A 26030-nucleotide genomic window follows, 5' to 3' on the forward strand; every position below is an offset into this window, starting at 1 on the left:
CTCTCTTTTTCTCATTATATATATACATATTTGCAGTGGCTTGATCTTGGTTCATTGTAACCTCCACCTCCTGGGTTTAAGTTATTCTCTTGCCTCAGCCTCCCAAGTAGCTGGGATTACAGGAGCCCACTACCGCACCTGGCTAATTTTCATATTTTTAGTAGAAACGGGGTTTCACCATGTTGACCAGGCTGGTCTTGAACTCCTGGCCTCAAGCGATTCACCTGCTTCGGTCTCCCAAACTGCTAGGATTATAGGCATGAGCCTCCACGCCTGGCCTCATAATAATTCTTTATAAAAACTCTGAGTATTTATGTATTGTTTTTCTATTGCTGCCATACAAATTACCACAATCTCAGTGGCTTAAACAACACTAATTTATCTTACACTTCTGCAACTCAAAAGTCTGACATGAGTGTCACTGGACTAAATCAAGGTGTTGGCAGGGCTGTGTTCTTTTCTTGATCTTCTAGTAGAGAATGCGTTTCTTTGCATTTTCCAGCTGCTAGAGGCCACTCACATTCCTTGGCTCACGGCCCCTTTTGTTGGTTGAATTGTTTCTCCCAAAAATATATGTTGAAGTCCTAATCCTTGGTATCTGTGAAAGCGACCTTATTTGGAAACAAAGTCTTTGTAGATGTAATGAAGGCGTAAACTAAGATGAAGTTGTATTATAGTGGAGTGGACCCTTAATCTGAAATGACTGGTGTCCTCCTAAGAAGAGAAGTACAGAGACAGATATACAAAGGAAGGGTGTCACACGACCAGGAAGTCTAAAGCGCTGGAAGCAGCAGGCCAACGAATGCTAAGGATTTCTGGCAAACCATCAGAGGCCAGGAGGGGGCAAGGGAAGATTCTCCCCTACAGATTTTGGAGTGAGCATCACCCCACTGACTTCCTGATTTTGGACTTCAGGACTTCAGAAGTGTGAGACAATCAATTTCCATTATGTTAAGTCACATAGTCTATGATGTTTTGTTAGAGCAGCCACAGGAGACTAATCAGTCGCCTTTCTCCATCTTCAAAGCAAGTAACGATGGGTTGAGTCCTTCTCACACTGCATCTCTCTAATTCTTTTTCTGTCCTCACATCTCTCTTTCCATAGCTAGGAAACGTTCTCTGCTTTTTTTTTTTTTTTTTTTTTTTTTTTTTTTTGATGGAGTCTCTCTCTGTCGCCCAGGCTGGAGTGCAGTGGTGTGATCTCGGCTCACTGCAAGCTCCACCTCCCGGGTTAACGCCATTCTCCTGCCTCAGCCGCCCAAGTAGCTGGGACTACAGGCATCCGCCACTCCACCTGGCTAATTTTTTGTATTTTTAGTAGAGACGGGGTTTCACCATGTTAGCCAGGATGGTCTCGATCTCCTGACCTCGTGATCCGCCTGCCTCAGCCTCCCAAAGTGCTGGGATTACAAGCGTGAGCCACCGCACCCGGCTGGTGCTCTGCTTTTAAGGACTCTTGTGATTCCACTGGGGCCATCTGGATAATACAGGATAATATCCTCCTTTCAAAATCCATGATCATAAAATCCTTAATCACATCTTCAAAGTCCATTTTGTCATGTAAGGAAAAATATTCATAGTTTCTGGAGATTTTGATGTGGACATTTTAGAGAGATGGCTGTTAGTTTGCCTATCACAACTTATTTTTTCCCAAATCTACATAGAATTTTTTTGGTCATTTTTATATTAACAAATGAACAGCAAATGTTATTTTAAAAATCAAAGATTCTCAGATTGGTTAAAGAAATAAGCCAAAAAACCTTCTTCTCATTAAACATATGAAATAATATTAATAACCTCCAACCATGAAATTACTGTTTCTTTGTTGAATTGTTAGTGTATATGAACATTAACTTTAATTACTGTTCTTTGATTTACCTGTTAATGTATATAAATGTTAAGTTTATGATACTGTATTCGATCAAGCATATATTACAAGATGTTGCTTTATGTGTTAATTTTACAAGTTCCTTATTTTATGGGGTTTTCACTCAATAACTTCATTGTGAATAAAATAAAGTCTTGGAGAAGGTACTTTATCCTGAGATGACCTCAATTAATACTAACTTTGAATGTTAAAGGTCTCATCTATTTTTGTTTTAAAGCAAAGAAATTTACTTCCGATTTAGTAATTATTCCCACAGCACAATATCAAAATTGCAAGTCTCAGATCATCTTTTATAGAAGCTTTTTAATGATCATTTAAAAAAGCCAATATGGCGAGTGGTTTCTTTGTGAAGATCTTGAATCTATAAGACAAATGAGAATAATCAACTGTCCTAATGCTATGCAAATGAGCACTTGTAGCTTGGAAAAAAATTGCAGTACAGCCTCACTAAAAAAGTGCCGTATATCAAGCGATTTAGCAAACAGTGGAAATAGCATGTTTGGAAATTTGTGTTAAATGGTTTAAAAAGTGCAGAACATACATCAGTCAAAGATGCATGCAAAGAATTTAAATAAAATTGGCTTATAAAATATGAATATAGAAAAATAAAACATTTTAAATCATTTTAGATATGATGTAATTTCCAAATAGGTATGGAATTACATTGATACATGGAAAGTAAAAAGTTATTTTATACAATTTATAAAATTTATCGTTTTAATTTGGCCCCAAACTCACTTTCTTTCTCTTTTTAATAGTCTCAATTGGGAAAATACTTGAGGTTGTCTCATATTCCGGTATATATGTTATATGAGGAGGCATGACTTGTTTTAGGGCTTGTAAGGTAGCAGCAGCTAACAGATGGAATCAGGACTGGGCTAAGGGAAACATCTCCTCATCCTGGCTTTCTCTGATCAAAGTGTGTTTTCATTTCCCTCTTTCAAAGACTGAGTGGGCGATTAGATTCCTCACAGCCTCTGTGGTCCCACAGATAGACTGTATAGAAATGCCTGCTATTAGAAGGACCCTGAGGGACCTTCACAATGTCACTGGCTATCCCTTCATCAGCCCTCGAAAGAGATTTGAAGGAAGTGAGGGAAGTGGATGTTTGTAGTTTATGGACAGGATCTATGCTATAAAACAGAATTGCTTTTATTACCAACAGCAAAAAGTAACTTGTATAAACTTTTGGGGATATGGTTGATATCTTTCCTCTATTTTGTTTTTGCTGTAAAACAAATACGAGGACAAAGTTAGACACATAAAGTAGATAGAAACAAATTTAAAACAGACACCGGAAAGCATTTTTTCCCTACTCTGAAAACCATTCGTGTGTAGTGTGGCCAAGGAGACAAGGGAGAAGAATTAAACCGCCAGGTTGCTGGAGGAGGTTAGCTGACAGAACTGGCATTTGGAGAAGCTGGCTCTTTAAGATGCGAATTGGTTTTCCTAGGCCAAATGCATTTATTCTTCCAAAAATGTCTTGTGTAATTATTTATTCCACATAAAGCTTCACATGCATGTACTCAATCAGCCCATGGAATGGTTTAGCAGGGTATTGCAGGAAGAGCAAAGGATGATAGCATGGAAAGAAATCCAACTAATTCAAGTGGCTGACATAAAGCTACAGCATTTGATTTATTTTTCTCCTACTTAGCTGGGCTATTTTGACCCTTCTTGGGACTGTTGGGTGTAATCCTTGGGGCTCATGAGTGGTTCCTCTATTGGCTGTTTTCCTAGGTCCTTTGTGAAATGTAAAGGGCAAGCTCCCTGGCAGAACAGACCACCTTTCTCCAGCATGTGCTCCAGAAACAAGAGGCCAGGCTATGGTTTACCTCTCCTGGGACCAAGTCCAGCACAGCCTTTCCTAACTCCATCCTTCCCAAACTAGAGTTGGGGAGGATGCAAGAAATAATAAATAAAGGTGACAAAATTCTTGTGAACTGCAGAACGATCCTGGCTTAGTTATTCACAGTAATAGGGGACACAGGAGAAGGGACTGGGGAAAATTCAGGGCTCCTTCGTGACATCAATAGAGAAGCTATCAGTCTGTTGTATGACGCTATATTCTAGGTCCCATGTTAGGAGGGTGGGAGTATTCTGTATTTCTTGTTTTTTTGTTTTTGTTTTGTTTTGTTTTGGGTTTTTTTGGTTTTTTTTAGATGGAGTTTCACTCCTGTTGCCCAAGCTGGAGTGCAATGGCGTGATCTCAGCTCACCACAACCTCTGCCTCCTGGGTTCAAGCAATTCTCCTGCCTTAGCCTCCTGAGTAGCTGGATTACAGGCATGCACCACCATGCCAGGCTAATTCTGTATTTTTAGAAGAAACGGGGTTTCTCTATGTGGCCCAGGCTGGTCTCGAACTCCTGACAGCTGGTAATCCGCCCTTCTTGGCCTCCCAAAGTGCTGGGATTACAGGCGTGAGCCACTGCACCCCGCCAGAGTATCCTGTATTTCTAAACCTCAAAACAATCCTAATGTAGGATAGATATTGTTTAGAGTTTTTTGGATGTAAGCAACAACTTATTTTGACAATAAAAGTAATTGATTCCAAGGATGTGGGATAGCTCAGATAATTTTGTAAAAACTGAAAAATCAGGCTTAGAAAGAAGATGGAATGGGTCAGCTTCTGGGGTCTAGACTGCAAGAACTGACTCATAGTTTGATTAGGGTGCTGCTTGGATGAATGCAAGATCTGTTATCTGCTCTTGTATTATTCTGCTCAAAATTCAAATTTCAGGGATACAGAAATCCAACCCAGGAGAGCAGAAACTCTTAAGTCCTAGTATGACTTTATGTAATGGTGGTGAGTAGTTACCCAAAACAAAACTGGTGGTATGTTGTTAAAAAAAAATACTTAAAACCGAACATAACTTGACTAATACCACACAGCAATTGAGTGGCATCCAGGATACAAACCCTATTGTTTCTTTGCCCCAAAGTCTACCCTTTTTTCCTTCTCTCCCATGCTACCTCTCATTTTAATTTATGGGCAAGAGTCATGTACACTGTTCTGTCATTGCTCGCAACAAAGTGACTAAAGTGAAGGAAGAGTTGAAGATTGGGGGGCGTGAGAAATAGATATGGTTGGGAAAGGAGATTTCATTTTACTAGCAAAAATTTTTCAAGATGCTTTCCCCAAATGCCTTCTTATATGGTTTGGATCTGTGTCCCCATCCAAATCTCATGTTGAAACGTGATCCCCAATGCTGGAGGTGGGGCCTGGTGGGAGGTGACTGGATCATGCGGATGGTTTCTAATGGTTTAGCACCATCCCCCTCCTGCCGTTCTTGTGATAGAGTTCTCAGTAGATATGGTTATTTAAAAGTTGGTGGCCTGGCCAACATGGTGAAACCCCATTTCTACTAAAAATACAAAAATTAGCCGTTTGCAGTGGCACATGCCTGTAATCCCAGCTACTCGGGAGGCTTAGGCAGGAGGATCACTTGAACCTGGGAGGCAGAGGTTGTGGTGAGCCGAGATCACATCACTGTGCTCTGGTCTGGGCAACAGAGTGAGACTGTGTCTCGAAAAAAAAAAAAAAAAAATAGGTGTGGCACCTCCCCTCCTCTCTCTCTTCCTCCTGCTCTGCTCTGGCCATGTAACACATGCTTGCTATCCCTTCGGCCATGATTGAAAGTTTCCTGAGGCCTCCCCAGAAGCCACTATGCTTCCTATACAGCCTGCAGAACCATAAACCAATTAAATGTCTTTTCTTTATAAATTACTCAGTCTCAGGTATTTCTTTATAGCAATGCAAGAACAGACTAATACCTTTCTATCTAGGCATCCTTGACATCACCACTGTCTTCTGATTTTACTACTACTTCTTTACTTTCTCTCTCTCTCAGGAGTTGTGACAAATCTCCTTTTGTATTTCTAGATGTGGGAAGTTGCCAGGCCTTGGTTCTAGATCGTCTTTTCTTAATCAATTCTCAGCCATACACCAATGATTCGTCATTAGCTACGGACTACAGGATAAAGTCTAAATGGCTTAGGATGCCCTTCAGTGTCCTTCATACCTGGGCCTTACCCTTCCTAATCATCTTTTTCCTTCATGGTACCATCAGTTAAGGCCTATGGGTTTTGTTTTGTTTTTTGAGATAGGGTCTGGCTCTGTTGTCCAGGCTGGAGTGCGGTGGTACCATCTTGGCTCACTGCAACCTCTGCCTCCCAGGTTCAAGTGATTCTCCTGCCTCAGCCTCCTGAGTAGCTGGGATTACAGGCGTGTGCCACCACGCCTGGCTAATTTTTATGTTTTTATTAGAGATGGGTTTCGCTATGTTGGCTGGGCTAGTCTGGAGCTCCTAGTCTCAAGTGATCCACCCGCCTTGGTGTCCCAAAGTGCTGGGATTACAGGTGTGAGCCACTGCATCTGGCAGGCCCACTGATTTAACTCTTCTTTGTGTTCCAATATACCATTCACATTATGACTTACAACATTTTGTTCATGCTATTCTATCTTTTGGGAAATTCCTTCTTACTCTTTGCCACGTATCTCAAACTGTCTCATTCTACAAGATCCAGCTCAAGTCCCAGCATTACCAGGAAATCTCCCATCAGTCTGCACTTCACTGACCACTCCTTTTCCAATAGTCTGGGCCATTTATCTGAGACATCCACTATGGCCCTTAAGCACACACCATCTTATAACATGTGGTTATCTTGTTTCTTTGTGGCTGTCTTGCTTGTTTCTTTGAATTATTTGTAAGGTTTTGGAGGGAAAATCATTTTAGGTCTGTGTAATACCCAACAGATGCTCATTTAATCAAGTTGTTCCAGAAATAAGAACTGTGTAATGTCTCTTCGAAGAAAAATTACTGTACCAGTTCCCAAACCCAGACTTCTACAGAAGCAGCATGAACCTCAGTCCAGGTTTGGATCAAGGATATCCTAATGGGACAAGTCAAGATTGCAGCCAGCTTGCCTCAACAGCTTCTTCAATCTGCTGTCACCCTGGGGGAGACCTAAGGGGCTCTCTAGAAAACTGGAGAAAAGCAGAATAAATCAAGAAAGTCCTCCTAGAAGACGGGAAGATACCTCCAGGATGATCTCCAGAAACCTGTTCTGAGGGATTCCAGTAAAATCATGACTATGATACCACCCACTCCTTGGACAAGGTCCAATTTCCTGTGCTGGTCCATAAGTCTCCACTCTGCAGAGAGTCAGAATCCTCTCCCTCCCTTCATTCATTCATGGAGTATTTTCTGGCCTTGGCTCTGTGAAGTTTACAGGTTCATAACAGGGTGAAGTCCCAGGTTCTAGTACATGGTCACGGGTCTTAGGACCCTGCCTTAGGCCTGAAGATCACAAATGCACAAGCCTGAGGCTCTAAATCCACTCCTACAGGAGCAGGTTCCATCAGTGTAGGGAAGCTGAGGTCAGGTAGAGTGGAAGGAAGGGGGTGGCCTTAGGGTGGAAACCCAGGCAGCTTAAACAGACCAAAAGCCTACTTTATTTTTGACACATTTTTAGGAACTGGCCATTCACAGCTTCTACTGTTATTTCATCAATGGAACTCACACATGTAGCAGTAGTTGTCTGGCAAAGGCTACTAATGTTAACTTTCCCTATAGCTTGCTCTAAAAATCATGTAAAGCATTTTCCTGTTTTCTTTTGGAAAATGTCTATACTACATCCTGACATTTAAGCTGCAGCCCTAATGGGAGTGACTAATGGGAGCTGTTGGTTCTTGGCTATTTCGAAAGTAAGCCAACTTAATCTAGTAATATCTTTTTTAGGCTCTCAGGAAAAGGAAAAAAAAAAAGACAATTAAGCAACACAAGCAACTAGTGTACTTTCCTTAAGCATTCTTAGTAAAACAAATGTGTAAGTGTTTTTAAAGTTTTGAAGGTCTGGTTTAAATAAAACATTTAACCCTTTGAGAGCCGGGGCTCTAATATGTATTTACAGAAGTACAGGATTGGGGTGGGGCCTACTATGTAGCCGCCAATATTTTGGCATTTCAGTGCATACACAAATCTCTGGTTTATAAGAGATTGGGAGCAGTTACACAGACAGTGGGAGAGACAAAACAAAAAGCAGTGCTTGGATCGTGCTTGGAAAATATTTTTGGATTCAAGATGAGCCAAAACCATGGGAACTGGCCTATATCTTAGGGTTTAGAAGAGATCCAAATAGGCCTACCATGTAGTAGAAATACGAATAGAACCAGACTGCAACTAGGCAACCAGGGTTCTCGCCTCACCTCGATAGAAACTAGCTTTGCAATGAACTATGTTACAACTCTGGGCCTTACTTTCCCCACTTGTAAACTTATAAACAGGATTGGATTTCTAAAGGCCTTTCTTTTTTGCTTGTGAGATGGAGTCTTACTCTGTTGCCCAGGCTGGAGTGTAGTGGTGTGATCTCAGCTCACTGCAACCTCCGCTTCCCAGGTTGAAGCGATTCTCTTGCCTTAGCCTCCTGAGTAGCTGGGATTACAGGCACCTGCCATCATTCCTGGCTAATTTTTTGTATTTTTAGTAAAGATGAGGTTTCACCATGTTGACCAGGCTGGTCTTGAATGCCTGGCCTCAAGTGATCCACCTGCGTTGGCCTCCCAAAGTGCTGGGATTACAGGCATGAGCCACTGTGCCGGCTCTCTAAAGGCCTTTCTAGCGCTGATATTCAACAGCACTAAATCACCTCAAAGGGATGATCAGATGCCCATATTCTCCTTACTGGTTGGTTTCCTGGAGGTCTAGAGACGGGAGGGCTCCCGCTGCATTTGTAGCTTGACCTTTCAGGGCTGTCGCCCACAATTCTGTTAAGGGGAGAGTGATGTGGAGACGATAAACGCTCATGACCACACCAGGACTATTAAAGGTTCAGAGCACTTAGAAAATTTTCCTGGTTGCCATTTATCTGGATTTGTTCCTACAATTCCATGAGAAAGCAGTAGTTCCAGGCCATGCTTAGAAAGGAGCTTTGTGTGGATTGTGAGCTCATTCTTCTAATAGTGATGATAGTAAGAGGAGTAGAAGGAGGAAGAAGAGCAGCTGACAGTTACTGAATGTGTGCTATCTGCTTGGGCCCTATGCTAATGGCGTTGCCTGTACTATCTCATTCAATCCTCTCAGCCACAGTGTAAGGAAAGATCATCCTAGGAAAGAAACCAGGTCTCAGAAAAGTTACGTAACTTGTCCAAGGAGATGGAATTGAAATTCAGGTCTGACTGATTTGAAAGTTTTTTCTTTTAACTACAAGATAATACTGCCTGAGTGGGTGAATTGAATGATTGAATTGAATGATGTGAATAAAAATTCTCTGAAAAGGAATTTGGAGGAGATACTTTATTCCAGTAACCATTTGCAAACTGGGAAGATGCAGCTTTTGGTGTAACATGAAGGTGGTTCCAGAGCACAAAGAGAAGCTTCAGATTTGATATAGCAAAAGGTCCTACTCAGGTTCCCAATGAGGACCATTTTTGCAAATGAAGTATTCAAACTTGTTCTGACTGGTCAACACAATTGAGTCCTGATTGGTCAATACAGCTGAGCCCTGATTGGCCAGGGTAGATGAGCTCTGATTGGTTGGTTTCCAAGCTCAAAACCAGAAGTCTCTGTCAGATGCTTTTGTCAAAGGGCCAGGAGGGACCAGGTGTCTGGCCACAGTTTATCTTGGCACCTACAACGGAAACTGGTTTGGCTTGATTGTAGACAGGGAGGTCTGATACATTTACATCTTTCTAAGAACACAAAGTACATGACCAGTCCTTCACCCAGCCACAGCTGCCTGGTTCTGTTTTAACTCACTTCAGTTAGTCATGGGGAATCCATGGGTAATCCATGCTTTCTGCCGGCCAGGGCATACAGGGAATTACATCTTGCCTGGAAATGATCTAGACATTTAATGAACACCCATCATTTAATTTAGCTTAGCAAAACATCTGACACAGACAGGATACCTTGTAGGTGCCAAAATAACCTGTGGCCAGAAACCCTGCCCCCATCAACCCTTTGAAAGAAGCATCTGACAGAGACTTCTGGTTTGGGGGTTGGAAACCAACCATTCAGAGCTCACCTGTCCCCCCCGCCAATCAGGGCTCAGCTATATTGACAAATCAGGACTCAACTGTGTCAACCAGTCAGAACTAAGCAATTTTGAATACTTCATTTGCATAAATGAACCTGATTGGGAACCTGGGCATGACCTTTTGCTCTAAAATCTGAATCTTCTCTTTGTTTTCTGGAACACACCTTTGTTTCACACTGAAACTGTATTTTCTCAGTTTGCAAACTGTTCACTGGAATAAAGTCTCTTTTCTTCAAATTCCTTTTCAGAGAACTTTCGTCACATTGTATTTTAGGACTCCACTGCTCTGTACACTGAAATAATTTTAAAGGAGGTGAGATCAGAAACATGTACTTCTTATTGATCAAGAAAACCATGGCTTTGTATCTATTTGAGAAAGCAAACATGTTTTTAAAAAAATGGAGGCTGGGATGAGATTGCAGACATGGTTGACACCCTTACTTCCTGTTGGGTAGCAATGAATCTCCATCTTTTCTTCTCTCTCAAGAAGTAAAAGTTCCTCAAGTTTTTCCTTTAGTTTTTAAAAGGAAAAACAAAAACAAAAAAATACAAAACATTGTGCTGTATTCCAACCTTTCCCAATGGACTTGTCTTTGTCTTTGAACAGCTTCCATAATACCATTGAGGTCCCAAAGGTGTGTGATTTAGACTCTTTCCAGTGTTTTGGAGCTTGAAAGAAAGTGGTTGTCTGAATAAATTATGTTCTTGTGGACTATTGTAAACTAGGAGTACAAATGAGCCAACAATGGCATAGCAAGGAGTGAATGGGTTACTGTCTTTTGAAGAGAAACGATATATTCAGATTTCCAGTCAATTCTTGAGGAATGTATTTCTGAACTATTAAATTGAACCACATACAATTGCCATTTTGTAGGTTAAACATGGCCAAATAACAGCAAATTCATATGCTTTAATTAATATATGAATTACCTTGTTTCCCTAAAGGTTTGTAGGACTCTAGTAGACTGATGCTCTATAATTTTCAGTTGTATTTCCCATCCTCAACCCCACATGTTTATTCTCTGAACCAGGAAGGCAATTAATGCAAAATAAAACCCTAAAGTATTTAAAAGAGAAAGACTGTATGAATTATCCTGTTTAGTATTCCTAGATAATGCAAAAAGGCAGATGTTTGAATTTAGTGTAACTCTAAACGTTTTGTCCCTGAATTTCATTCAATGTTCACGTGCAAAAATATCCAACTTTTATCTACTACAAGTAGCAAAAGCAAAAGGTACTAAATAGAGCTACATTTTTTAAAGCTCCAAATTTAAATACAAGTAGAAACAGAATTCATGTCAGCTAAAGACCAAATTATTGCTTATTAACTAATACATATGCCCAGTGGATTTGGTTTATGTGTCTGGGCTTACATCACACCTTTCTCTCCTGCAAGGTTTTCTATAACTTAGCCAAGGTAGTTTCTGGAGCAAATGGGACATTCATGGGAATGACAATAGTGCAGAAAATGTCATTAGCAGTTCGTTATGAGACAGACAATTTCATTCTGATTTTGTCAGTGTTCACAGTAAAAAAATGGCAACAAAGCTACCAAAGGTACCTGAGACATTTCCTCCTGGAAGGAGTGTCTTGCAGTGGTCATTTCCTTCTACTTCATTCTTCTCTTAAACTCCTCATAATTTTTTATCTTCTACGTAAAGCACCTAAAGATGTGGATTCTCAAACTTCTTTAAGAGCAAGTTAAAGGTAAATTAAATGTTGTTGCTCAACTTTCAAGGCTAGAGTCAAATTTGGTTCCAGGTAATTTCATATTACAATACTCATGCTGTACCAATAATAGATGCCAGATGAAACTGAATATGCATGTTAAGTTTTAAAGGATGCCTTGAGGCAAATACTTTTCTTACTCCATGCAGCTAATTTCTGATTGGCAAAGAACAGCATTAAGATCAGTCACAATATTTCCTTGTTTACTTATTCCTTGGATAAAAAATTTAAGCGCATAAATTCTTAAACCATGTATTAAATTAATCTCTAAGAGTCTTGGAAACATTTCTGTGCCTGTTTTAGCAGTGTATCAAAAGGGAGTTCATGCTAAATACTTTGTTAAATCTATCCACTTCTCCAGTGAATAAACTGTATACCATTTTAAGAGATAAGGTTTAGATTATTTTTGAAGATGCCTTTTGGCCTGGGGTATGCCCGCTATTACCTTTGCTTAAAAACTTGGGTTCAGGAAATTTCTACCTTAGAGAAGTAAGATTCTCTAAAAGAATGTTTCACTTCCTCATGGATACTTTATGGGGGCATTAGCATGAAGTGAAGAAATTCTTTGAAGTTTCCAGAAAGATGGGTCCCAGGAAGCTTAGAATTTATGCATAAGTAAATGACTTTATGTCCTTCTATTTGAATGTAACTTCAAATCATAATCATCAGTTGAATACATGTTGACTTTGCTTCACAGATTTGCCAGCATTCCTTTATTTTCCTGTGTGTCTGGCTCTCTATTATTACTTCAATACAGGTTCCCATAGACAAAGCCCCCAGCCCCTCCCACAAATACAACAGGTGTTGTGGTCTCATAAAATTTTCAGTCAGAAAAATACCCCAAAATAAGCTTTATTGCAAGAAAAGTGTCATATTTGATACACAGACCTATAAAAACAAACAAAACCAAAAACCATAAGTTTTTCCTCACAAACTCTTGATTACAAATTTACACTGTTCCTTTTTTTTTTTTTTAGTTATTAAAAAAACAATAAAACCTCAAAATACTGGGTATAACTGGTTACTAATCTTTGGTCAGCACAGGTTTGAGAGGAACAACCAGGAGCCTGCATGTGCTTTGGCCATTTCACATATGAGGTTTGGTCACTGGTCCAGGGAACAGGTTCTTGGGTTGAGAAGAATAATGGATACGTACTCTTAACAGCACATCCTGGTACAATATCTTTTTAAATGACTAAAGCAAACTAAACATCAATTCATTGTACAAACATCTTTCATACACAATAGGCTATGATAAAACGAGGCATATGGTGTATAACTACAGTATTAATGAAAATTCTAAAAAAAAAATGGGTTTAAAACAACAACAACAACATATATTCCTTGGCTGCATTGCATGATTTGTTTGCACATATGGCAATCCTGAAATAACTTGAACATAATAAATGCACCATTATTTAAGACAGCACGAAACACTACAGAATGCCAGGTGTTCCCTTTCAAGGGAACGGCGGTTCTTCAGCTGCCTACAGTACCATGAGTACGCAGCACACCCTGGGTAAGAATGAGGTGTTGTGGGTAGCACATATGGTTCCTTGAGGTTATGAGAAGGAAATACAGTACGGTTTGGCCTGCAATGCTAATGGTCTCACAAGCAGTCAAGGTATTTTGCTACAGTGGTTGTGCTTCATCTTCTGTTGCCTGGTGTGTCTGGTGATATGAAATGTTGTCACAAATGAGCTGCTTTGGCTTCGATCTACGTTATAAAGGATCTAATGACATTCATGTCTTTTAAATTATTGATTACACTGCCCATTCAGCTCTGTGTGGCTTTCTTTAAAATCATCGGGTGTGTATCAGCTGGATGACTGGCAGAAAACCAAAGGAAACATCTCTTGTATCTATTGGATTTTTAAAAAGCACCTCTAAAAAAAATAGCTCAAATTTATAAATCTAAAGAAAAACAAGTGAGTTTCCCTTTTTGTTTACATAGTTTGTTCATTTCTCCATATATTACTGCATTAAAAATAAATAAACATCTATATTTTTTTAATTAGCAACTATAGCAAAATACCCAAAGTGTTACAGACTGCTAACAGGAAAAAAAAAAAAAAAAAGCTCACATTATTTTTGTGCATTTAGTGCCATATGCTGATATCTTGAACATTTAGGTTTCTTTTAATATATTTTAAAATGAAGTTATATAAAAAATACAGTAACCACGGTTGCCTTTGTGCTCAAATCTTTGGCCATACCAGAGTCTAAATTATCCCTCCCTGTGAGGGTCAACATTCAAAGTCTAAGACAGGGAGGAAAGAAACAAGAGTTATTATTATTTTTCCTCTTTAAAATTAGTCCTTGACTTTTCAAATGCTTCTGCAGACTGGCTGTGCTAGGATTTGAGCCTGGGCCCAAGTCTGTGAAGGGTTAATAGAGCTGAATCTGCAGCCTCATTCTGAGAGCCTCCCCAAGCTCTCCTAGGAGGTAGTCATCCTCATTGCTCTCTTCCAGTTTCTTAAGCTCCTTCTTCTTGTAGAGAGGGACGCTAGTGATTTCCAGTGTGTATGTGCCGGGCATGAGCTTCTTCTTGGCCGTGTGCAAGTAGCTGAGCCCATTCCTTTGGTGGATGCGGAAGACGCTGTCATCATTCCCTTGAGAGATGACATAACGGATGTGGTTGTTGAGGGGCTGGATGGCGGGCCTTAGTTCCAGGATATGCTCCTTAGAGCCGAGGTGGGAGAGGTTGAACTTCATGTTGACGGGGCTGTCCATGTCGACACTCTCTAGGCTGATCTGTTCAACCTGGAGGAAGAACAGGAAATGATTTGGGACAAGCTTCTACAGCACAAGCAGAGGACTAGAAAGAGATCAGCTGCAGGGGCTCTGGTCACAAGGACAGGCTGTGGCTTCCCACTCCCGCTTTCTGCACTCTCCTTACCAGCAGTGGCTGTGAAAGAGGCTATTGTACATTTTTGTCAGTTGGAAGAAAAGGCCAATTCCATCGAGAATACCCTGTAAATCTTTATGACTTCTCACTCAGCCTTAACGAGGTAATTAAAGGTACAGGACTGGGCCTACAGAGTGTTCCCATTTCAAGTTTTTTTTTGATGAGTTTATGAAATACTGTGCTAATTAGTAATTTTTAAAAACTAAAATTTAGGTAATGATTTTTTTTTTTTTTCTGGAGTCAAAATAAGAAGTACTGCTGCTGGGCATCAGCAGGGAATGCACCCAGGGGAATCTGTCTGAAGGCTGGGCTTTGATTTGTAAGGTAAGTGAATGATGAGTGAGTTTACTGGGAGCTATCAGAGGTACACAGAGTGAGTGATTTGCAGAGTTCTCAGGGCTCCAGTTCAAACCAGCATCTTTGGTAAAAGCCAGTGGGGCAGGGCCCAGATAAACCAAGTCTGACTTTTGCTCAGAGGGTTGGGAGGAGCACAAATGATATAAGTAAGATAGGATAAAAACCACAATGCTTTGATTGGGCATCTGTTAAGTGAGGAATTGGCAGTGGTGACCCAGAAGTGCCCATCAGTGTTCAGGCAGAATTATGTCCTAGTACCCCAATGGGAAAGTTTATAAGCAGAACTTCTGGATTTGTAGTTTGGGAACTTGATGAATATCTCAACTGTCAAACATCAGTTGGGTATCTTAGTCTACTTAAGGTAAATGTAACACTGGCTTATTTATTATTATAAAATAGCATCATGAACTTTTTGGCTAGACAAGTCAGGTCATATAGACAAAGTTTCTGAGGCCCATAAAACTGAAGCAAGTTGTCCAATTCACACAGCCAGCCAGTTGTTGATTAGGTTTTTTGGTGGGGTAATTTCTCAGTCATATTAACTGCAGAGAGTGGTGAGTGACGACCTCATGCTGTCTCAGATCTTTGGGAAAATCATCAAGATCTCTAGATATGAGATATTAATCATTCACAGGAACTGAACACATGTGATATATATGTCAGGCATTGTTCCAGGCAGTTCACATGTTTCAATTCAATTAACCCTTCCATCAGCCTTCAGAGGTATTACTATTCCCATTTTACAGGTGAAAAAACTGAGGTTGAGAGAAGTTAAATAAACACAACCTATGTAACAGAGGTAACAGATAGGGAGGGCCAGGGAGTTATGTTCAAAACCAGGTAGTCTGCAGCCCACCCCTTTAAACACTGCCAAAATGCAATTAGGGAAAGGAAATATCAGTGGCTCGCAATTTCCAACTTCAGTTCCTTAAAGAATACAAGTGATTTGGAAGACAAAACTTCTTAATGAAGGAACAACTGTCTTAAAAATAAATCAAAGAATATGAGACCTACTTGGTTTCCCTAGTGAAAATTAAAATCAGCCTTGTATGCTATACATTTATAAAACAGAACTGAACAAAGTAAAAATAATTTCATTTTTTGAATCATGTAAAAATAGCTCTTTCCTAGATGGACATACCCTCCCACATAAATCAAAAACTACAACAAGAGAAAATGCTCTGAAACTGTGAATCTTAAAGTCTTTTCTCCCAAGCTTTGTGTTTTGACCTAATAATTCAATCACTTTAATTTACTTGTCTTTTCCATACTGGGTCCATTAATTTATCCATTAAATTCAAGGTATGATTAACTTCAGTGAGGCTGAAAACGACGTGAACTGCACTGTATACATGACTCCATAGGGATAAAATTTTGTGGCAACACAAAGTGGGATTTACTCACAGCAGTGGGATCAGGTTCATGAATACTTCTCTTCTGCCTGCTGTCTTTCTTAGAATAGCCATTGATTTTGCACTCGTAGCATGCTTCTGGGGACAGAGCATTTTCCTCATCGACCTCTGTATCCAGTGACAGGTACTGCCCCTTGTTAAATCCCATTCCTGAGACACAGTGGCTATTTGCAAAAAGCAAAGTATTGTTAGACTTTATCACTGACTTGACCATAGTTTTCCAGTGGTAGAGCAGACTCTTCAGAAACACGAAACCAACAGAGCAAACACTAAACTTATAAACAAAAAACCCTAATATTCTTTGCAACTCTTTTATTTTTCTTTTAGAGACAAGGTCTTGCTCTGTTTCCCAAGCTGGAGTATAGTGGCACGATCTTGCTCACTGCAGCCTCGAACTTCTGGGCTCAAGAGCTCCTCATGCCTCAGCCTCCAAATTAGCAGGGACAATAGGCACACACCACCATATCCAACTAATTTTTTTTAATTTTAATGTTTTGTAGAGATAGGGTCTTGCTATGTTGCCCTGGCTGGTCTCCAACTTCTGCCTTCAAGCGATTCTCCTACCTCGGACTCCCAAAGTACTGGGATTGCAGGGATGAGCCACAATCCCCTATAATTCTTTAAAACACAATAGATAAACTTTTCCCTTATTGTGAAACAGCAAAATTCTTCTGAGGGTGAGCCCCATGCTTTCCCAATTTTCAATCTTAATTAGACTGAAGTACTGAGCATAATTAACTGCAGAAAGTAAAAGTAAGGTATGAATTTCCAAAGAGAATGCTAAGACAGGTTCCATTGTTTCAGGGGCCTAAAGCCTGTATTTGCTGCTTGCAACAAAGCTCCCTGCTTTAAAAACTGAGATTTCTGAACTTATATTTTGGTTAGTGAGTCAATGAATAGGCTCTAAATGACCTTTGTCTAGAGCAAGCCTTTTGTTTTAGCTATTATCATACACCATTGTTGGACAGACTTGGTCCATGCCTTTTAGTCCCTGCCTTGCACACTGCTCCTTTCAAAGAAGGCAACCTGGACTGATCTCTAAATGACCATCTTCTGTGTTACTGAGCACCACGGCCTTCCTGGAAGGATGCAAATGGCCAGCACCTCTGCCACAGCCCATGGAACTTGAGACAGTGCGCCTAGTTGGAGGGAAGCCTGTCTTGTGGGTCAGGCCCGTGCTGAATGACACCACACCAACTAGGCACCATCCTCTCTCTGTGCAATAGAAAAGCCACATGAGCAAAGAAAGGGACAAACTCCTTCCTCAGTGATCACTGTGCTAGCACCTTCCAGAATTTGTAGAAGAACCTGAGGCAAGGCCATTTCCACTTCTACCTCACAGCCCAGGTATCCATGGCAACATGTGAGCCGCATTTTTAAGCATCTGTTAGTCTCTGGCCTTGGGTCAAATTGAATCAATTCAGGCCCTTAATAAGAGGAACAAAGAGTGATATTTATATACAAGTTCAGGTTTTATGCTCATCACAAAGGAAGTAATCCTATACCCTGAGCACAGTCTGTGTGTGCTTTCTTGGTATTTATCTGTATACCCTAAGAGCTCTAATCAATGCTTTTGCGGCTTGGCTTTTAGACACTGTACTCTTCCCTGCAGTGGTGGGTGGCCTGAACTCACTCAGGAACCATGTATTCCTCTATGTGCTGAGGCTGAAGGCCGCCTTACCCTTGTCCCACTCTGTAATACCCAGGGGGGCAGCCACAGAGGTAGCCCCCCTCCGTGTTAGAGCAGCCGTAATTGCAGGGGTTCTTGGAGGACGAGCACTCATTCACGTCATGGCAGGCACTGGAGAACTGGTCGAAGGAGAACCCCGAGGGGCAGGCGCACTTGTAACTCCCCAGGGTGTTGTAGCAGGAAGCAGAGCCACAGGCATTGGGATTGGAGCATTCATTCTCATCTAGTGAAACGAAGAAAGAAACTCTTACACGGGGAAGCGGGCAAGAGCAAAAACGTGAACAAGTCTGGAGTCTCAAGTGCCTGTGATTTTATGGCAGAAATAACTCTAACACAGTATTTTATTTTATTCTGACGATTGATTTGCAAAGCACGTGAATGAAAAAAATTCCCCTAAATTGTGGCTTTAAAAAACCCTTGCTTTGCTCTTTTCTGTTTGTACTGTTTCTAAATATGTCTGCAGCCCTTGGGAACAGATATTTGCAGTTTGCCTAGTGAATAACTCTTCTATTCTCTTAACAGAAGGTTACTTCAAACGCTTATATCTCGGGCAAATCCTTAGAGATAGAGAGAAAATTAGTTGCCAGGGCCTGTCGGGAGGAAGAAATGGGAAATGACCGCTCTTGGGTATGGTGTTTCTTTTGGAGGTGATGAGAATGTTCGGAAACTGGTAGTATTGATGACTGCATACCTTTGTGAGAATCTACAAAACCCATTTACATGTACACTTTAAAAGAGAGAAGTGTATGATATATCAATTAAAAAAATCCCTATAAGTATTTGTATCCATTTCCCCAGCAATTCCCCAAACCTTCATTATACAGGAGGAGAAAGCATAAAAAAATTTATAAACTCTAAATGAAAACGATGGAAAACAACACTATTTAGTTAAATCAGTTGAACGAACAACCTAGTTCAGTTTAAAATGCTTGAGAACCCATTGGGTGCAGGCTGTGCTTTCTGAGGCAGGTTTGCATCCAGCCATCAGCCAGCTATATAGCTTTTACTTGCTTAATGACTAACATTATACTATAAATACCTGGTAGCAGGATAATTATAGGTTATACTTTCAGTTGCTATTATCATTTTTACAAAATCAAAGTCTGATTATGCTTTCAACTTTGGAGATTATAATTTTGCCTTAACTGTCTGGTTGATATACAGCATGTGGCTTGACTTCTTTGGGCTTTTTTTATAATCCAAATTTCACCCTGGGAACAAATCACATCTGTTCCACGGAATTCTTTCAATTCTTGTGACTCCATGTGGAGCAAAGAGTGTCTGTTTACCTAATATGTGACAAGTATATATTTCAGCCCATGTGGGGAAACAGGCCCATGTGCAAGTGGGTGTGCACAGAGGACACAGTACCTAGTGGGGAAGCGAGGGATCTGCAGCAGCTCAGTGAGATTTGGAAGATGCACGTGGGCTCTCAGTGAAGAGGCCTCCCAGACAGGAATTAAACTTCATTAAGTACAGGACAGAAGTTACTGAAAGGGTAGATATTATTAGGAACATTTTTGTATCATGATTCTGATAGTCTCAGAATTAAAGGAGACCACTAAATGTAGGTGTCTTAATCACTGAATATAAAAGATGCTGATTATCTAATATGTGAAAATTCTTAGCCTTTATGGCAGGGGAAGAACGTAGATACGATAAATAAATTCTCAGTAACTTGGCTACATATGATGTAACTATAACTGCTATTTTATTTCTATATACAAGAGACTTGAAATTCTGCCATAAAGCCTCATCTGCTTTTATAATTAGATCTGACATTCCTATGCAGTGTTTCTCTCCTAACAGGGAATCTAAATTAGATTACAATTTAATAAAATGATCCTGCCATGAATATACCATTAGACATTGTGTTAGGAAGAAAAATTACCAGGCAAAAATAATTAACTGAATAAATTATATTTAAACATATCACTTACAAGAATATTTAAAAATATGTAACATTTTTGCAAGCACCATGATATACCTCATATTTATATTCTATAAATGTATATCATGATTAAAATTTATAGACTTAATATGTTCCTGTCTGACACATACTTTGAACTGATTCAAGCCTCACTCAACTATGTGTGAATTATTGTGAACAGGCTACAGAAGCAACTGGAAGTTACTAAAACACAAAGTCTTCATATATGAAGACATAATTTTTCTTCATATGCAAATGTTAGTATTTACATATTTCCAATTTTGAATAATTGTATTTGAATAATTCTAATGCTTACAAATAGTTGAGAATGTTCCCTACATCTGTACACTCTATCTACCAAAACGTTGTAAATTCTTTGTGACAACTGGCAGAAAACTTCCTAAAGTGTTAGTTTGAACTGAAAGCTTTTTTCAATATTAACACTTTCAAAGAACTTTCATTCTTCTTCAATTGGTAGCAGGTTTAGTAACATCGTAGGTTTACAGTTTTGCCTGTTTAAACTGTCTGATGCATTGACTAACAGTGTTGACCACTGACGAGGATTCCGGGGGAAATCTGTCTGAAATGCTTCCTTCTGTATTCCCCCATCAATCATATGAATGGCTGAAGATATTCACACAAGTAGTGACAGATAAAAAATGTTGGTGGCTTTTCAATTTGCGTTTTGTCCTAATTCTTTTTCTTTTGCTAACTTGTTGCTTTTATTAGTTTCCTGAAGGGGTATTTCACCCAATTTCTGCCATATGTTTGAGTTAAAAATCTAATGGCGTTACATGAATTCAAGGGAAGAAAGTCAGCAATTTTATTAGAGACAAGCTGTATTCCTCAACCCTGCCCAGAAGAATCTAGAATCTTTTGAAATAAATCCCTGATGTGTCGTACCCAGGCACCTGCTGCTTAGAGGTACTCATTTTAGTAGAATAAGCTTACAAATTAATACCTGCAATTAGGGATATCTGCTCATGTATTTTTAGTTTTGGACTCATCTTAAACCATTTATTCCTCTGCTCATGGAGTTTCTCCTGATTAGAAGGCAAACCGGCTTCTGGCTGGACTCCAGTGCGAGCTCCTCTGGGGGTGACTGCCTTGTCAAAGTGCCCACCCCAGGATCTCATAAAGGGGAACTGGGATACACCACACCATCTTGATTTTAAGCCAGACTATTTTAAATAGAGCTTCCACATTTAGTAAAAACCTGTGCAGCTCGTTTTGTGCTAGGTGTTCAGAAACAAAAACTTCAGGAAACTGAAACACTTTGAAATTAAATTGGCACTCCATGCATTTTCCTATTTCTACTTTTGTTCTCCTTAAAAAAAATTCTGTTTGATAGAGAATCATTCTTTTGGATTAAGGTCTATGGAATTAACCAACAAGTCCATGGTATTTACTAAATAAAGTGGTGGGCTTCATATTTTATAAATATTGCAATATAATAAAATTGTTTTATATTATTATTATATTTATTTATTTATTTAAATTTTACTTTAAGTTCTGGGATACATGTGCAGAATGTGCAGGTTTGTTACGTAGCTAAGTGTGCCATGGTGCTGTGCTGCACCTACTGACTCATCCTCTAGGTTACCTCCCCTCGCCCCCCACCCCCCAACAGGCCCCAGCATGTGCTTATTCCCTTCCTTTCCCTGCGTCTATGTGTTCTCATTGTTCAGCTCCCACTTATGATGAGAACATGTGGTGTTTGGTTTTCTGTTCCTGTGTTAGTTTGCTGCGGATGATGATTTCCAGCTTCATCCATGTCCCTGCAAAGGACATGCTCTCATTCCTTTTTATGGCTGCATAGTATTCCATGGTGTATATGTACCACATTTTCTTTATCCAGTCTATCATGGGCATTTGGGTTGGTTCCAAGACTTTGCTATTGTAAATAGTGCTGCAATAAACATATGTGTGCATGTGTCTTTATAGTAGAATGATCTATATTCCTGTGGGTATATATCCAGTAATGAGACTGCTGGGTCAAATGGTATTTCTGGTTCTAGATCCCTGTGGAATCACCACACTGTCTTCAACAATGGTTGAACTAATTTCCATTCCCACCAACAGTGTAAAAGTTTTCCTATTTCTCCACAGTCTCACCAGCATCTATTGTTTCTTGACTTTTTAATAATAGCCATTCTAACTGGCATGAGATGGTATCTCATGGTGGTTTTGATTTGCATTTCTCTAATAATCAGTGATGTGAGCTTTTTTTCGTATGTTTGTTGGCCACATAAATGTCTTTTTTTGAGAAGTGTCTGTTCACATCCTTTTCCCACTTTTTGATAGGGTTGTTTGTATTTTTCCCACAAACTTGTTTAAGTTCCTTGCAGATTCTGGATATTAGACCTGTGTCAGATGGGTAGATTGCAAACATTTTCTTCCATTCTGTAGGTTGCTTGTTCACTCTGATGATAGTTTCTTTTGCTGTGCAGAAGCTCTTTAGTTCTTTGAAACCAATGAGAACAAACAGACAACGTACCAGAATCTCTGAGACACAGCTAAAGCACTGTTTAGGGGAAATTTATAGCGCTAAATGCCCACGTCAGAAAGCTAGAAAGATCTCAAGTCAACACTCTAACATCACAATTAAAAGAGCTAGAGAAGCAAGAGCAAGCTAATTCAAAAGCTAACAGACGACAAGAAATAACTAAGATAAGAGCAGAATTGAAAGAGATAGAGACATGAAAAACCCTCCAAAAAATCAATGAATCCAGGAGCTGGCTTTTTGAAAAAATTAACAAAATACACCACTAGCTAGACTAATAAAGAACAGAGAAGAATCAAATAGACACAATAAAAAAATGATAAAGGTGATATCACCACTGATCACACAGAAATACAAACTACCATCAGAGAATACTATAAACATCTCTATGCAAATAAACTAAGAAATCTAGAAGAAATGGATAAATTCCTGGACACATACACCCTACCAAGACTAAACCAGGAAGAAGTCGAATCCCTGAATAGACCAATAACAAGTTCTAAATTTGAGGCAGTAATTAATAGCCTACCAACCAAAAAAAAAGCCCAGGACCAGATGGATTCTCAGCAGAATTCTACCAGAGGTACCAAGAGGAGCTGGTACCATTCCTTCTGAAACTATTCCAAACAATTGAAAAGTAGGGACTACTCCCTGACTCATTTTATGAAGGTAGCATCATCCTGATACCAAAACCTGGCAGAAACACAACAAAAAAAGGAAATTTCAGGCCAATATCCCTGACGAACATCAATGCGAAAATCCTCAATAAAATAGTGGCAAACTGAATCCAGCAGCACATCAAAAAACTTATCCACCATGATAAAGTCGGCTTCATCCCTTTGATGCAAGGCTGGTTCAACATATGCAAATCAATAAACACAATCCATCCAATAAGCAGAACCAAAGACAAAAACCACATGATTATCTCAATAGATGCAGAAAAAGCCTTTGATAAAACTCAACATCTCTTCATGTTAAAAACTTAATAAACTAGATATTGATGGAATGTATCTCAAAATAATAAGAGCTATTTATGACAAACCCACAGTCAATATCATATTGAATGGGCAGAAGCTGGAAGCATTCCCTTTGAAAACTGGTATAAGATAAGAATGCCTTCTCTTATCACTCCTATTCAACATAGTATTGGAAATTCTGGCCAGGGCAATCAGGCAAGAGAAAGAAATAAAGGGTATTCAAATAGGAAGAGAGGATGTCAAATTTTATCTGTTTGCAGATATCATGATTCTCTACTTAGAAAACCCCATCATCTGACCAGGCGCAGTGGCTCATGCCTGTAATCCTAGCACTTTGGGAGGCCAAGGCGGGTGGATCACTTGAGGCCAGGAGTTCGAAACCAGCCTGGCCAACATGGTGAAACCCCGTCTCTACTAAAAATACAATAATAATAATAATAATAATAAACTAATAATAATTAACCAGGCATGGTGGCAGGCGCCTGTAATCCTAGCTACTAGGGAGGAGGTGGAAGTTGCAGGGAGGAGGTGGAAGTTGCAGTGAGCTGAGATCGTGCCACTGCACTCCGGCCTGGGCGACAGAGTGAGACTCCACCACAAAAAAAAAAAACAAAAACCCAACAACCCATTGTCTCAGCCCCAAAACTCAAGCCGATAAGCAGCTTCAGCGAAGCCTCAGGATACAAAATCAATGTGCAAGAATCACAAGCATTCCTATACACCAACAATAGACAAGCAGAGAGTCAAATAATGAATGAACTCTCATTCCCAATTGCTACAAAGAGAATAAAATACGTAAGAATACAGCAAACGAGATATGAAGAATCTTTTCAAGGAGAACTACAAACCACTGCCCAAGGAAATAAGAGAGGACACAAATGAATGGAAAAACATTCCATCCTCATGGATAGAAAGAATCAATATTGTGAAAATGGCCATACTGCCCAAAGTAATTTATAGATTCAATGCTATTCCCATCAAACTACCATAAATTTCATATGGAACCAAAGAAGAGCGTGTATAGCCAAGATAATCCTAAGCAAAAGGAACAAAGCTGGAGGCCTCATGCTACCTGTCTTCAAAGTATACAACAAGGCTACAGTAACCAAAACAGCATGGTGCTGTTACCAGAGCAGACATATAGACCAATGGCACAGAACAGAGACCTCAGAAATAAAACCACACATCTACAACCATCTGATCTTTGACAAACCTGACAAAAACAAGCAATGGGGAAAGGATCTCCTATTCAGTAAATGGTGCTGGGAAAGCTGGCTAGCCATGTGCAGAAAACTAAAACTGGACCCCTTCCTTACACCTTACATAAAAATTAACTCAACATGGATTAAAGACTTAAAACCCTAAACCATAAAAAACCCTAGAAGAGGCTGGGCATGGTGGCTCATGCTTGTAATCCCAGCACTTTGGGAGGCTGAGGCGGGTGGATCACCTGAGGTCAGGAGTTCAAGACCAGCCTTGGCCAACAGGGTGAAACCCCGTTTCTACTAAAAATACAAAAAATGAGCCAGGCATGGTGGCAGACTCCTGTAATCCCAGCTACTCAGGAGGCTGAGGCAGGAAAATCACTTGAACCCAGGAGGCGGAGGTTGTAGTGAGCCAAGATCATGCCACTGCACTTCAGCCTGGGCAACAGGGCGAGAGTCCGTCCTAAAAAAATAAAAAATCCCTGAAGAAAACCTCGGCAATATCATCATTCAGGACACAGGCATGGGCAAAGACTTCATGACGAAAACGTCAAAAGAAATTGCAACAAAAGCCAAAATTGACAAATGGGATCTAATTAAGCTAAAGAGCTTCTGCATAGCAAAAGAAACTATCATCAGAGTGAATAGGCAACCTACAGAATGTTTTACATTATTTTAATAGCTATGTAAAAAATACTGTTTCTGATATTCTAAAGAGTGTGCCATACACTTTGCCTTTGTTTATGAATCAATAAATCTGGGCATAAGGAGTTCTACAACAGTTTTTTTCTATGAAGAGGAAAAAAAGTGAATTAAATTTATAAAGTTATTTTGAATAACTGCCTAATTGGTAATTTAAATAATTTTTTGAAACTGTCTTGTCTTTAACTTTTGATCACTTATTGATTTCTGCATTTCTACACTCCTATGAGTGTATATTCGTGGTGTGGTAAAGCATCTGTCTTTGACCTGGCATGATTTTCCCTCCACTGAAATTTATCTTGATTTTTTATTCTTAATTCACTTAGCTGTCACTAGAAATTTCTTTTGAGAAGACCACAAAGGATAAAATCAGACTAATTTATTTAGTGGATCACAATAATTCAATATGTGAATAACCTGTGAAGTAATTTGAATTACTACACAGAAACAGGAAGCATCCTGATATTTCTCTGCAGGACCACAGTGCCCCTTTCTGCTCAGTTATGCCAGCACCTAGCGTCAAAATGTGTTGGTTGGAGTGTCTGTGAAGCGCATTCAAAAGGAGCCAAGAAATTAGGCATATGCTAAGTAAGTCACCTGGCTATCCAAGTAGAGAATAATGTTCTCTTTGATCAATCACTCCTTAAAAGGAGAATTTCAGCGACTATTATCAATGCAAGGAACAGAACTGAG

At 39.7% G+C, this 26030-nt stretch overlaps 1 protein-coding gene across 1 annotated transcript in view; it reads right to left on the bottom strand.

Annotated features, from left to right (window-relative positions):
• Positions 1 to 12489: 12489 nt before the first annotated feature.
• The window catches only part of FBN2 (fibrillin 2), a 279981-nt gene continuing 266440 nt past the window's right edge, over positions 12490 to 26030 (bottom strand). Inside the window, exons 63-65 of the mRNA XM_016953727.4 lie at positions 18012 to 18243; positions 16323 to 16494; positions 12490 to 14416 (exon numbers count right to left, since the gene is read on the bottom strand). Of these exons, the coding sequence (XP_016809216.3) occupies positions 14042 to 14416; positions 16323 to 16494; positions 18012 to 18243 (779 nt within the window). The 3' untranslated portion in view covers positions 12490 to 14041. The remainder of the gene's footprint in view (positions 14417 to 16322; positions 16495 to 18011; positions 18244 to 26030) is intronic.

Source organism: Pan troglodytes, chromosome 4, assembly GCF_028858775.2.
Source record: "Pan troglodytes isolate AG18354 chromosome 4, NHGRI_mPanTro3-v2.0_pri, whole genome shotgun sequence".
NCBI lineage: Eukaryota > Metazoa > Chordata > Mammalia > Primates > Hominidae > Pan > Pan troglodytes.